General features: G+C 39.0%; 1 protein-coding gene across 15 annotated transcripts in view; it reads right to left on the bottom strand.

Annotated features, from left to right (window-relative positions):
- Positions 1–15,033, bottom strand: part of MEF2C (myocyte enhancer factor 2C) — a 156,546-nt gene that overhangs the window by 58,445 nt on the left and 83,068 nt on the right. For all 15 annotated transcript variants that reach the window (XM_081133451.1, XM_081133444.1, XM_081133450.1 and 12 more), the window contains one exon: positions 10,072–10,275. In XM_081133451.1, coding sequence (XP_080989577.1) covers positions 10,072–10,275 — 204 coding nt within the window. The remainder of the gene's footprint in view (positions 1–10,071; positions 10,276–15,033) is intronic.

The following is a 15,033-nucleotide window of genomic DNA, read 5'->3' as shown; positions in this document are numbered from 1 at the left end:
GGCATCTTTTATAGCCTGTAATCATCCCGGCAGCCCCGTGAGGCAGACAGGGTCAGGGGCGACAATACTAACTCAGAGGAGGGACCCGAGGCCCAAGAAGGTTAAATAACTTGCCCCAGGATAGAGAACCAGTGTGTGATGCTGCTGTAACTAGAACTTAATTACCCTTCGAATTTGTGGGGCTTTTAAGGTTCTATTTCCTCCACGTAAAATTCACAAGGTGAACTCTCATGATAATGCTTCAACAACATTCTTTAGCAAAATCATTCCATGGCTTTTCCCCCCCATGAAATTAATTCAGAACCCCACGTTTCAGGAGGGCCCAGTCCTGAAGCCCAGATGAAGATACAATGCCTCACACGCCTAATAGGATAAGCCAGGCCAAACTGTGCACGCTGCTCCTTCCCTTCCCGCGGGGAAGTTCAGAGCTGGCCCAGTTGTCTCTGCTTCCCTGGGGCTCTTCTTTCCTGTCCCTGCCACCGTTTTGTCTTCCTCGGGGTAATTCCACCTTCAGTGTTCTCATCCTCTCATCTCGTGCCACAAAATCCTATTTACTTTAACAAATGTTCTGTTCCTGGGAGTAAACACGGAGTGACTCAGCTTTCCTGACTGTTTCTCTGACGTGGCACAGACCCGACACACAGGGGCATGCAATGAACGCCTGCTGGAGAAGCGAAAGGTGGCACGGTCCTCTGCACCCGCTCCAGCTTCCGTGCCCTTTTAGGTCGCAGCCATCAACCACTGCGCTGGTTACAACGGTGTGAGCTTTGCCATTTCTACTCCTTACGTCAGATGCTGCCCCACAGAAGGCTTCTGGGGTCAAGAACATTTTATACCTGCCCTGCCCCACTGAGCACTTCAAATGTGGGCAGTGAGACCAAGGCATTGAACTTTTAATTTTACTTAATTTAAATTAATTTAAATTTAGCCTGGCTGGCATGGCTCAGCGGTTGAGCATCAACCTAGGATCCAGGAGATCGAGGTTCAATTCCTGGTCAGGGCACACGCTCGGGTTGAGGGGGTCGATCCCCAGTCGAGGGTGTGCAAGAGGCAGCCGATCAGTGACTCTCTCATCATTGATGTTTCTCGCTCCCTCTCCCTTCCTCTCTCTCTGAAATCAATAAAAAAAATATATTTTAAATTTAAATAGCTGCATGGAGCTAGTGGCTACCTTACTGATTAGTACAGATCTGTATAATTTCATCTGAAGTTTGGTTATATTATCCAAAGAGAATGCACATGACAGAAAGACTGGGTTTGTAATTTTCAGGCCACAGGCATTAAATATATCACTTATTTACAGTGTGCACAGAAACCTTGAAAGGAGTTTGGTTTCTGGAACTAACAAGGAACAGAGACTGGAGCCGGCTTTAGATTAGTAGCTCATTCTCAGGGTAACTCTGACCTTAGCTTTTCTCTCTGAAATGGTTTTCTTAAGGTCAGAGTGATGGCATTTGTTTATGACTAAGGAGTAATTTGCATGCTATTTTGAAAAACAAAGTATCTAATTCAGAAATTCTGGAATAAGATTACTATTACTAATTCATATATCAGTTTTTTTGTAATAATGTTTTCTTAGATGTCAGATAAAAGCCCAAATACCCACTGTACAGTTTACTGTTTACAGTGTTTCTTATCCTAAAACAGTAGCTCTAAATAGTTACTGAGTTTATTTACTAAAACATAAAGATAAGAGATTTAATTGATATGAAGAGGCTTTCGGATTCTAATTAACCTCCGGGCTAGTCATTAACTCTATGACCTTTAGAAATAATTGACAGGGATTTTTTTCTTCTTCCTCGTGCAGAACTTCCATCAGGTGGCTACATTTCAGGGTAACACAGACTACACTAAATCCCGCCGAGACATGACTGGATAACATGCCAAACGGCTATCGGTAAAATGAGATATATTTCCAATAACATAATCTATCCGCCCAATCCGTTGTATACATGTGCAGCATTTGCCTAATTACAGGCCTTTTCATGACAGAGTCTGAAGTCCTTTCCAGAATGCCTGATGAGATATTTTGATGCGAGGGTAATGAGGAAAGCGTAGCTGCTGCCCCTCTCTGCGCCCCGGCCCCCCCCACCAGTCACCTAACGCTCGCCCTCGAGCCTGGTCTCAGGATCCCCCACAGGCGCCCCGTCCGCGCAGCCACTGCCTGCTGATGGGCACTCACAGGGGAGGGGCCAGGGGACGCAGTGCTCGTGACCAAGCGACTCGCCTCACGGAGCAACGACAGGCTTTTCATAGTGTCCTTCCAACAACCGAACACACTCGACTTCAAGAATTAGTTAATGCCGATTTAAAAAAAAAAATCTATTTTATGGTACGATTCTAACCCTCAGCAAAGCAACAAAAAATAAATGTTCAAAACTACTTTCAAACTCCACGCTGGAGAAAACAGATGCTTGGGAAGGGAAGGCTAGATCCTTGCTGCTCAAGCTTGGCTTGCAGACTAGCAGCTTCAGCATCGTCTGGGAGCTTGTCAGAAAGACTTCGGGCTCCGGCCCAGCTCCACTTAGCAGAGTGAGCCCCCCAGCCAGGCCCCAGCGACTCAGACGGGGCCCGAGGCGTCTCGTCTGAGACCCACTGACCATTCTTGTCGGGTCCTCACCAAGGGACAAACAAGTTTCTTCTCTTTCCCCGGAATCAATCAATGCAGAAATCTTTCCCTTTCCACAAACACTACAAGTAATATTTCTACGTGGTCTCCTGTGTGTATTCGTTTTTTGTCTTTTTTCTAACACGGCAACAATGTTTATTCATCTCTGGTTCACTTAAAATATTCTCACTTTTATTATTATTATAAACCTATCTGACTCCAATGAAGAAAACCTGGTAAATTTTAATAATGATCATCAGTGAGTTGTTTTATATATATGTATGTATATATACATGTACAAGTATACATATACATACATATATGTGTATATGTGTGTGTTATATAAAATACTTATTGAATGTCTACAGTGTTTCATACATTGAGTTGGCAGCTGGAGTTAACAGAGATAAATAAAACAACATCATGTCCTTCAGGGAAAGGAAAGAGATTGATAATAATAATGTTTACAAAATGCAGTGAGGTAATTAAATAATATAAACATCCTTTGATTGAAAGACTCATCATCTTTCAGAGTCTAGGCAGGACTCTAGAATATTCCTAAAACTGTGCTTTGGAATATTTCCCATAGATATATTCAGTAACTCCTGAGGAAGTGAGGGTGTTCTATTCTCTGATACCTTATTTTATACCTCTTAAAGCCAAACAAGGTTACTTTTACATAGGTGCTATCCATGGCTACAATGCAACCTTTGGTTCAAATATGCTGTCCAACAGCAAGTTCCACATGTCATGAAATCTGGAAATATCATTCAAAATTGTTTATGATCCAGGCTAAATATTTTTCCCCTTTCACTTTCAGATATTGAGGGGGAAGATATGAGGACTTTGGTTTGCTCCCATTAAGAGAGTTTGTGTAAAATAATAATGATTATAAAATGGTGATGATTAATAATTACAAAGAAGTTACATTACTGACAGAAAGGCTGTATTTTAAAACCTATTTTCTTTTCTGTTCCAACTATTATTAAATAATTTTCTGTTGACTCTGTGCTGATATTAATGCCTATAAGCCATTAGTTGTGCAATAACAGAGATGATAGAAAATTCAGTTTTTATTGCCTTGTGCATATAACTTGAGTAATCTGACATGCACTTTATTTGTTCAACAATGATTTTATTAATAAATGAGATGTGAAGTAGCTTTTCATGTTTATAAAACATATGCAAATTAAGCAAAATCATTTAAAAAAATGGATCTTCAAATTTGATATATAAAAATTTGATATATGAAAAAACCATTGTGTTAGTTATGAAAAATATGAGTACATTTTTAGGCCCATTTCTTCTTTAAGACTTTGAGGAACAAATATAAATATGATTTATAGTTATTAGTCAAAGCTTTTAAAGCTTTGTAAACAAAAATGAGCATTATAATTTAGAAGAAATATGCAAAACCTTTTTTTTTACAAAATCATTTCCCTCCCTTTTCTGGGAAGCCTCAACATGGAAGGTTTAAATCGTCACGGAATACACTAATCCTTTTTCATCTTTCGATTCTAGGTATTGAAGAACTATTATATACTTTCTTTAACAGAGGACGAGCAGAGTTACTGAGCTACTTGCAATAAGAAATATTTCAATTATGTTATAGTAAAGGAAGAATTTTAAATGTTCCTCAAGAATATGATTTTTCTAAGTTCTTTCAGAAAGAAAAACGGCTTTTTTGAAAAATATTAACTTACTAATTATAAAGTTAAGTACTGGCCCATGTCACTTCAAGTGAATTTAAAATAGTAACATGAAAGACCTACCATCTTTCCGTTCCCAAGCTTCATTAAAAAAACCAGCGTGCATTACCTAGCGTACGTGGTTAGTGCTCCCTGTCAGCCTGGATGGCTTGTAAGGGTTTTCTGACCAGGTAGCAAGTTTACTGATTGACTCTGTGGTTATTGGTTTAGGGGTGAAATGTGCTCTTAGTTTTACGGTTACAGCGGATTCTATATAGTTCTTCACCTGTGAAATGCACGCTTCAAATTTTAAACTGAAGAATGAATCTTGGTGTTAACTGGAGAACACAATCACTTTAAATGCCTCCCTCTTCACATTTCAATACAGACCAGTGCTGTCCCATAGAGCTTCCTGCGATGATCCATGTGCTCTAGACCTTGTCCCATTCAGTAGTCACCAGCCACATGGGGCTATTGAGCACTTGAAATGTGGCTGGTGCAAATGAGAAAATGAATTAGATATTTTATCTACTTTTAATTCATTTAAATGTGAATAGCCACATGTGGTTAATGGCTACTACATCAGATAGCACAAATCTAGATTATTTTAGTTTTTTGACAGCGCTTTGATAAAATGTATCAGATTGTTATGACCTATTTCACTGGGGCTATAGAGCATTTTTCATGCTCTAAATGAGTAACATTATGCTATATGATCATCATTTGGATATATTCTATTATCTGTCTCCCCCTGTTTATTAACTCTCCAAATATATTCTGAGGGCCTAACACTTTCTAGACCTCACATTAAGCCCTGGAGGTAGGACAGTAAACAAAATGCGCACAGTCCTTGCCTTTGAGGAGTTTAAAATCTGGTATGAACCAGGCAACTGGGTAACAGCTTCAATAGTGCTTTGATGGGGAAAAGAGAACAGATTACGGCTGCAATATATGAAAAGGATCTGACACAAATCGGGGGGCAGTTCAAGGACGGCTACCTACAAGCCTAAACTGGGTTCTGGACTTGAATGGAAGGTAAAGAAAAGCCAAGAAAGGCCTGGAAAGGAATGCTGAAGACAAAACAGAAAGGGTTTAGAGAGGTGGAGGGATACAAACATGTTTAGGTGGCTTGAGCGTAGGATGGAAGTGCTGGGAGGAGCTGACTGGAGAGAAACAGCAAAAGGTGAGGCAGGAAAGGAAGAGAAACACAGGGGCCAGACCACGCATGGCCTTGTGAGCAACCTTAAGGACCAAGAGCCCTTGAAGGGCCACGTTTATGTTTCTGTCTCCAGGCATTCCACGGCACAGAGCACAGGGTAGGAACTCAGCCAATCTCTGTTCAGTGAACGAATGCATGAAATAAAGAAAATTCAACAAATGATCAAGCAATAGTGAATGTGCCTTTTCTTTAAGGAAAGTATCTGTGTGTAATATCCACCCACAAAGCATGCATAAAAATAATTTTATATATCTATATTTTTATAAGTATAAAATTGAAACCTATTTATTTGGTTTAGATATAATGAAAGCTCAAGTTAAACAGATACATTTTCATATTTTATATCTACTCCCAAATGTTGTAATATAAAGTTTGTAAAGAAGTTCAATTCCACTATTTGCCGCATTTGTTTTTCAACAAAAATTGCACCAATCAATTTTCATCAAACTCCATAGTTAGCTTACTGATAACCCCCATAGAGCTTGTGAAACAATAAAATTGATAAGCTATTTTAAGGCCTTGCCTGTCCCAAATCAGGCCTTAATTACTACTATGCAAGAAAACATTTTAAAGGAACAACTGTTTTCAGAAAACTTTAAGTTCAAATAGGATTCAGGTGACAGTAAATAAAATTTCATGCCAATATCATCTCTTAATCTCCCCTCCACCCCCCACACTCTTGACTATTCTTTCATTAAAAAAAAAAAAAAGTAATCTTTTTCTAAGACAGCTGTGAATCAAAAAAGCTAGTAATCCTTTACTAAGACAGTTGTGAATCAAAGGCTTCTTCCACAAGAGTCACATCTGCCTTTTTGATTTCCTGAGAGTAGCAGAGAACCTCATGATTTAATCCTGCCCATACTTTGTCACTTGACTCCCGGCCCAGAATGGATGAGCAGCTCGTAGAATCCCTGAGTTACAGAGGGGTGAGGGGGTGCCCCACAACACTCCCACATGCGTTTTGTGGTCAGAACACATGATATGGAGGTAACCTGCCTGGGATTTCTGTGACTCCAAGGATCACCTGGAACGATGTGGTGATCACCGACCTGTTCAAATAACAGTTTTGATAAATTGTTTAGTTTATGCCTTCCTTTCAGTAGTTTGTACTACATGAATGAGGTTATTGCTCCTTTGCCCTCTACTTGTTCCTAAGCTGATTTTTATATATGTTTTCCATCTTTAACAAGAATGCCTGTCTTTTGCTGGCACTTGCTAAGTCGCTGCTAAGTAAAGGAAGGGCCTGGAAACATGTCCTGCGGAACCTGCATTCTTCAGGTCATTCTGAAGTGCTCAACACCACACCTTCTTCCAGGAATAGGGGCCAACATCAACTGGGAGGGTAGGAAGGCAGGTAAGGGAACCAGGAGTGGAGCTAGGCACTTGGACGACATGAAGGGGGAAGTTCCTTAATACCATCAGAATCCCTATTGAATTTCAACTGCCTCATAAACTAGCATTTTGGGTAAATATCCAGTCACAGAGTTAAATAAAATGGACTTTCTTCAAAGGGCATGCTTTTAATACAAGAACTGTTTGGTTTTTTTCCTTAAACAAATGGATTAAAAATTTAACACATTTACTAAATCTGGAATATTTATATATTGTATCTAAACAGATATTCAAGCTGCATTATAATATGATAATAAAAAAACTCTCTCAGTCTACCGGTTAAGTCTTTATAAGTCTCTGTGCCATTGTAATGGCAGTGTTAATTATCAAGCAAAGACATGATAATTACGCAGAGCTTTTTTTACTATAAGGAATCTTTTTCAACACCCACGCACTGTACAATTTCCTATGACCCTGTAACACTACTCTGGGATGGCCCAGAAATTTATATTTCAGTCTAAAGGCCTGGAATCATATTATTTCTCTCTCCCCGCCAATCCCTTTTTCTTGTGAGTAAACTGTTTTCAGAGGGTTAAGGGAGAGGAGTAATGGTCCAAATGGGAAATATAAAACTAATGACCCTTCATGAAACATATTATGTTCCTCATTAAATTTACTCAGTTAAATGTATTCCATTAAATTAAAATAAATAAGATTTAAAATTTTACCCAGGAGTAGTAAACTACCTTAACTCTCAACCTCATGCTAGCTCTATTCTAGAAGCAGATTCCTCAAGTCCCTGATGTACCACAGGCTCTTTAGGCTCCAATGCAATTTATGTCTTAGTGCTGCAGAGGTTTTCAAACTTACTGTGTTTAAAAATTATTGAAAAACTTGTTCTAAATGCAGATTCCCACTCAGATCCCCTCTTCTCCACCAAGAATCTCAAGCATGCTGGTTTCAATGAACCACGTTTTGAAAAAGACTCTATGTGGAGGTGATGTAAATTTTATTGAGCTCGGGGCATTCCACCTTACTTTCTCCATCATCTCTTATTGCTACTGTGCGGAAAAGACAGGTAGGTGAAGAACGTGTGATTCATGTAGTTGAGCGGGACAGACTCATGTGTGTTAGACTTACTTGTTATTTTCATCCAAATAATCAAGCCACGGACTCTTTAGATTTAACCTAGAGACCCTTTAATGTCTTTTTGAGAGATTCAGAGCTTTAATATATTAACTGCAAGATAACAGAGCTGTTTCTTTACTCTCTTTTAAAAGTATGGCTTTTTAAAGAATTATGTTGTGAAGGACTTTCAAATTCAATGCCTTTGTTTTTTAGATGAGAAAACTTCAGCCAGAGAAGTAGCTAACTTGTCACATAGTAAGACTGGGCGAGGCAAAGGTTCAAATGCAAGCCCTCTGACTTTCAACCCAGTGCTCTTCTCATGGCCTGTAGAGAAGTCTGGCTCAGACACTCATCGGTCCAAGAATATGGAAGTCTACACAGTGTGTGAAGATTTAAGTTGCCTTAAAATCACATAGGATATTGTCCAGCAATATCTTTTCCAGATTTGAAACTCCTCTAAGAAAGTAAGTTTTAAAAGTCAACAAATTTTCGACTAGTTTAATATGGTTCTACTGCATTGCGCATCACATTAAGGACTGGAACAGTTTAAATCTAATGACAAATTACAAATCAAATTCTTTTTTTATCTCAAAATGTTTGTTGTAATGACTTTGGTAATGAGATGAAGTTTTGAGTATAGAGTTGTTTTGTGTTTGGAACTTATGTTAAATGTGTACGAACATTCATAAACAGACAGACAGACACACACGAACAAAGCTCCTATGAGATTTGACAACCGACTAGCACTGTTCATATTCATGTTTTTTTCTACATTTTCACTTTATATGTGCACATGAATAAAATACTATTGAAAGAGACAGTAGGTAAGTTTTATAAATGATCTTAAATTTCAAGATTGAGGCAAGCACACAATTAAAATCATCAGTCAATGAAAAACAAAAAGGATATGCAGTAATGCAAATCTGAAAGCATTTTAAACACATACCACATTAAGTCTAGTTATCACTCACTTTTCTTTCTCTGAAATTATTTGTTTGGTCTTATTATGCAAAAAATTAAAAAATTTAATCAGCACAATACTTTTACAAAACTTCCAAATAAAAGCAAAGAAATGAGAACTAGCCTTAGACAATTATAATAAATAAAGTGAAGATGGATGTGAGAGGCAGATTAATTTGATCAGGGTTAGTACTGCATTTTTTTTGTAATATGGAAGCAGTCTAAGCGATGGCAAGAATGGCTTGGACTCTGGCAAACACCCTGGCTACATACTTTTGAAGCACTTAATAATTTTCTCTTATATCTGGGACGCAGTCCCAATGTAGGAATCCTTGAGCAGACAGGTGAGAAAAACAGACAGGTGAGCATAGTCCTCACTGTACCTCTCCCTTTCTGGCTCAGTAGTCACTGCTTATGAAGGGTACTGAAAGCAGTAGGGTTAAAATAGGATATAGGATATATGCAAGAGCACTTAGCGCTGTATGGCAATGTGACTTATGTTAACAAATCTCAAACACTTTTGAGTTTTACTTTGCGTTTTACTGTGCTTATTTATATTTGGCACAATAAAACAATGTTTTAAATCTGCCTTTGATAAAACACTGAGCTGACATTTAGAAATTCACTTTAATCAGATTTCTGATTCCACGTATATGAACAGTTTTCATTGCTATATTAAATTATATAATTGGAGAAAACACATTTCCAGGAGAGTAACTGTCTTTACTCTTTCAGCAGAATGCATTAGGAAGAATACCTTAAAAGAAGAGATACAAAGTAAGAAACCGAAGTACCCTGGCCTATGCTGGGAAACGAAAAGATGAGAAGCCACCCAACATGTGGGCGAGCCGTTCCGTGGCCACAGCTCCTAACCTGCCGCCCGGACACAGCCGCGGACATGCCCACGCGTGAAGGGCGAGGCCAAGAATCCCACACGGGTGCCGGGTTTCCCAGCCAGGCCCGGCTTCCCGCTGTCCCTGTCAGCCTGTCCTTCTAACAGGAATTTTGATGGGGAGAGAAAGGGGGGGCGTTAGTCGGCGGGAACACGGACACCGTGGGGCAGGGAAGGCTGCACCCGAGGGGGTGCGGCCGAGCGCTCCCGGCCGCCGCGCTGGCCCTGGCCGGGCCGTGCTCACCTCCACGATGTCCGAGTTGGTCCGGCTCTCGTGCGGCTCGTTGTACTCCGTGTACTTGAGCAGCACCTTGTCCATGTCGGTGCTCGCGTACTGGAACAGCTTGTTGGTGCTGTTGAAGATGATCAGCGCGATCTCGCAGTCGCACAGCACGCTCAGCTCGTAGGCCTTCTTCATCAGCCCGAATTTCCTCTTGGTAAATGTCACCTGGGAAAATGAGAGCAGGCAGGGTTTTTTAAAGAAAAAGAAATCGTGCTTTAAAAAACAAAACCAAACAACATAGTACTTTTTTTTCTCTGTCAAACAAAGTGTGCCTTTGTCAGAGCCCTTGGGCACTAACACATTTGGGAAGGAAGCAAATAAATCTAAAACTAATTTCTGCTCAGGATTTGAAAATGTGTGATTTCTAGCTTGCTGCTGAATGTGAAACTGTAAATGCCAGATTTAATGTAGGGAATTTTAATGAAGGTGACCAGGGTACCGTTCATGTTTCTTTGAACAATGTAAGATTTTAAAAAAAAAAAATTGATTTCAGCACGGTTAACATCCTCCCCTTATAATTAAGTTTGGAACTTCTTTTGACCACTTGAAAACTGGACATGATATTATGAACATAACATTTTATAACTGTGTTCAAAAATTCTTAAAATTGTTTAGTCTCATGCCATTTAATTGAAAACACGTGAAGGGATATGACTGACTGTGCTTTCAGACAGTGTTGTATTCTGTTTTCTAGAAATCCAGCAGGGAATTGGGGAGCACTTTAGCCATAAAAGCTTTAGGTGTTGGTTTCATTCTTCTGTGTATCTTTTTTCCTCTCCCAGGCCAGAGACTGTACTGTTATCTCTGCCTTTTCCTCCTTTTAATCTAATCTATGACCAAGTCCCATAATTCCTTCCCTCACAGTGTTTCTCAGGTTCACACTTTCTCGTCTGGTTCCCAGGCGGCTCCATGGTTCGGGCCCTTATCAGCCGCCCGCCCTCGATGCTCTCCCGTCTGGAATCAGTCCTTCCTCGGTTCATCCCGATCCCCAAGCCCTCCTCACCCTCCTCACCCTCCTCACCCTCCTCACCCTCCTCACCCGCCTCCTCCTGACGGGCGCTCCACAACAGCCCCCTCTGGCTTCGAATCCTTCCTACCTGCCAATGCTACCAAATGCAAATACACATTTCACGTTCCCAATTTCACTCCTCTCTTGATTAAACTCCAGTCTGCCTACCAAAAACCACGAACATTTTTAATTATAAGCCCTTCCATGATCCAGTGTTTCCTAGCAGGTCTTCTGTAGAGTATCATTCCCATAAAATACTCCTTACTAGAAAAAGTTCAATGGCCCAATGCATTTGAGAAATGGGGCACATCTGTACATTAAAGGCCGAGAAACCTTTTAAACTTTAACTGCCTCCCAAACAGCTGACACACGTTTGTTTCTTTGCTTATTTATTTTGAAGAGCATTTACTATCATTCTTCTGAACTAACTTGATTTAGTTATTATTTTCAAAAGGGCCTAGAATTTACATTTTTTCTCACCTTCATATTCAACCCCTCTAGCAGAGGCAGGCACCGTTTTATCTACTATCTGTGTGTGTAATTCCTGTATCTCGATTCTCACTCCTTTTTCTCTCCGTCTCCAGACCCCCAATGGATGTCCTCCGGTCCTAAGTGTGTCTGAAAGTCCTAGGAATCTCAAACCCCCCAAACTCAAACTCATTACCTTCACCCTCGAATCCGCTCTCCCTCCTGGACTCCCCATCTCAGCATGAGCTCAGTCACCCGAACCAGAGACCTCAGCGCGAACTCTGACTCCCCGCATCCCACACACCTAAATAAATGTGTTGACAGCAACTGCGGACGAGCAGACAGACAACCTGGCCTCCCGGGCTCCACATTCCTCCACACTTTTGTCAATCCTTACTGTTTTACCCATCACCCTTTCTTTTTCCGCAGTAGCGCCTGCTGTATTTTATAATTTGTGCATCTTTGTGTGATCATTTGTTTAAGGTCTGCGTTTTTCACTACAATGCATGGTCCACAGGGGCATGTGCCATTTTTGTTTTACTCACTGCTGTATCCCCAGAACAGCAGACACGGATGGGCACAAGGCAGATTTCTGGTTAAAAAAAACTAAATAGGAAAAACTATTATGTGAAGTTTTTAGAAATATCAAATTGATGTATGCTATATAAAATTATATGATGCCTTTTCCCATGCATTTTTTTTATCACTTTAAAAAGATTAATCTGTACTTAAAGTGATTATTTTGTTTTATCACATTTGTATTGAAGGCAGCAATGTAGAAAGGGAAGAGCATGGAACCCTGGGTTTGCCCGCTGAATCTGCTCTTTACTAATCATGAGAAATTCACTTCTTTGAAGTTTGATTTTTTTAACTGTAAAATGAAAAGAACGCCTCCTCTTAGGGTTTCGTGAGGATTACATCAAATAACATACGTACATTACCAAGCATTGCACTTAAAGTGGAAGCTCAATAAACCTTAGTTCCCATTCCTTTCTGAGATGACTTATAGGAAAGAACTTACAAAATATATCAGTCTTGGTGGCTTAAGGAGTCTACTGATTAAGGCTGTTTGAGGATCTTACTATTCTTGGTAGAAAGATAAAGCTGAACTATAGAATCCCCATTGATGATTCTTTGGAAAATACTGCATTTAGGTATTTACCAGCCCACATAGCTAGTCAATATGTACTCAGATGTTAGTTACATTTCAATTTAGACAATTTTTCTTTGTAATCATTGCCAATGTTGCACCTTCTATTTTATTTTATAGATTGTCTCACTGAAGTGCTTCTAACAAAATAAAGCTAGTGCTTTATTTTCATATTTAATTACCATATTAGTTTAGAAAATGTTTTATTATGGTTCATTCAGACGAGCCAAAATCAGCATCAAGGAGGAGCGAAATAAAGACAGTCATTTTGGGATGGATAAAGCAGCATATTCATTAATCATATAGATTTACACAACACAAAATGTCTTTCAATATTTCTCTTAGATGCAATTTAGTTATGCGACTGTACCTGCACATTGGTATTTTGTTTAGTGAAATAAGCTACAGAGTAGGTTCAATATAGAAGGCACTAACCCAAAATACTTTCATATATCTAAAACCACTTTTAATCAGACTCTCATGACCACAAACTGTAGATGGAATGTCTCAATACAGTATGGTTTCTGTTGTACTGAAACCTCAGAATTTAGCACGTTACAACACTCACCATCAAAGTACATCTCAGCACAGAAATATCATTGAAGCCGCTATTTGTGTTTACTTTTAGGTACTCCTCAACTTTTGTGTAACCAAATAGGCTGCTGGATAATGCACACTTATTTAGTAATATCTGTCAAAGAAGCCAGTGCATGTAGCTTCTTTTCATTAACACTGCAAACTCAAATGATGACTATACCAAAGCATTTAAGAAAATATCTTCAAAATCTTAATTGCTCTAAATTTAATTCTGTATTATGTTCATATTCTCCACAGCATACTCGAAATGTATTTTAAAATGCTTTTTCTCGTTCATAGTTAGATAAAATTGTTTTTAAGCATTAAGCTTTCTAAAGAGACCTGGGGATATTGCTCTTCGTTTAAAACATGCCACTCAATGACAGATTGCAATTCAGAGCTTTTAAGCTTAAATATAATAATGTAATCATTACATTTTCCACAACTTGACAATAGTTTGTAATGGCGACAAGTCCATTTCTATTTCAGTAACATATTTTAAATCCTAAGTGAAAGGAAGAAAACTGTTTTTTATAGTAGTTAGGCCAAGAGACGGTCTTTTCCAATGTTCACAACAATCAAGGTGCACTGAGAGGAGAATGAAGCTAATATTATTTGTTAGCACTAGAACTTGAAATTTAGTTTTCAGAATTTAAAGAGACTTAATACGTAATATATGCATGGAAAACAAAATGACTGTAAAAATAATGACCATTTTATGTTTTTTCTTTACCTCCTGAAACAGCCCCAAATGTAATGATGATGTTGTAGTAAGATGTTTCAATATTAAGCTTTATAGTAACCTCAAGTTCAAAGTCTAGCATAAGGCCAGGCATCACACATCTCATACTGACAATTACTCTAGAACTTACTAGGTATGACTCAGGAATTGAAATTAGAATTTGAAATTGAGAAAAGGCACATTCATTAAATACAGCTCCATATAATTCAGTCATAAAGATATTAGGAAAATCTATTTACATAAACAGAAAACAACCCAAGCAATTCTCACTGAGCATTTTCTACATGCCAAGCCTTATGCTAAGCCATATTTATTGAGCCTTCTCTATGTCAGACATTTGTGCTAAGTGCTGCGGGGCTTCTACTTTGTATGTATCTCCCTTATTAATGTCTTTCTCAGGGCTGAAGAAAGAAATAGTCATTTAATTCTTTAATGTTTAAAATTAATTTTCTTTATTTAAAACGAAACCCATTACTTGGCTAATGGTGTTGTATTTTCAGTCACGTTTAAGTGATCTGAAATTGTACTTTTGTCTAGAGTTGGGTGATTTCAATTTTGTTTTCTGACCAAATTTTTCTCTAGACTGAGCAAGAAAAAGAAATAACAGCAGATGTTAACCCAATCAACATGAACATGAAATGAAACCTACCGTACTGGTTGTTTATCTTGTACTTTGTGAAAACTGAGTGTGGTACTATGTCCCTCCTCCTTTCCATCTGACCATTGGCAGGCTCCCATCATGCTCCAGGGCTTAGTTCAAATGCCAACATCTTCTATACAAATTCCATTGTCACATTAAGATAAAACTCACTTCTCATTATTGTCCTCTAGAACTTTTACAAACCTTTATCATGAGACCTATTCTAACACTAGAGTTGGTTGTTTATGAGTCTGCTTTTCCTGCTGAGTTCCCCAAAGACCCCACCTCCGGCCTCACACAGACTGACCAGTGGACACTCAATGGATAGTTGCTGAATG

The sequence above is a fragment of the Miniopterus schreibersii genome (genome assembly GCF_964146895.1).
Source record: "Miniopterus schreibersii genome assembly, chromosome: 3".
Taxonomy (NCBI): domain Eukaryota; kingdom Metazoa; phylum Chordata; class Mammalia; order Chiroptera; family Miniopteridae; genus Miniopterus; species Miniopterus schreibersii.
The sequence above is the reverse complement of the archived record's forward strand: the minus strand, read 5'-3'. Positions and strand labels throughout refer to the sequence as shown.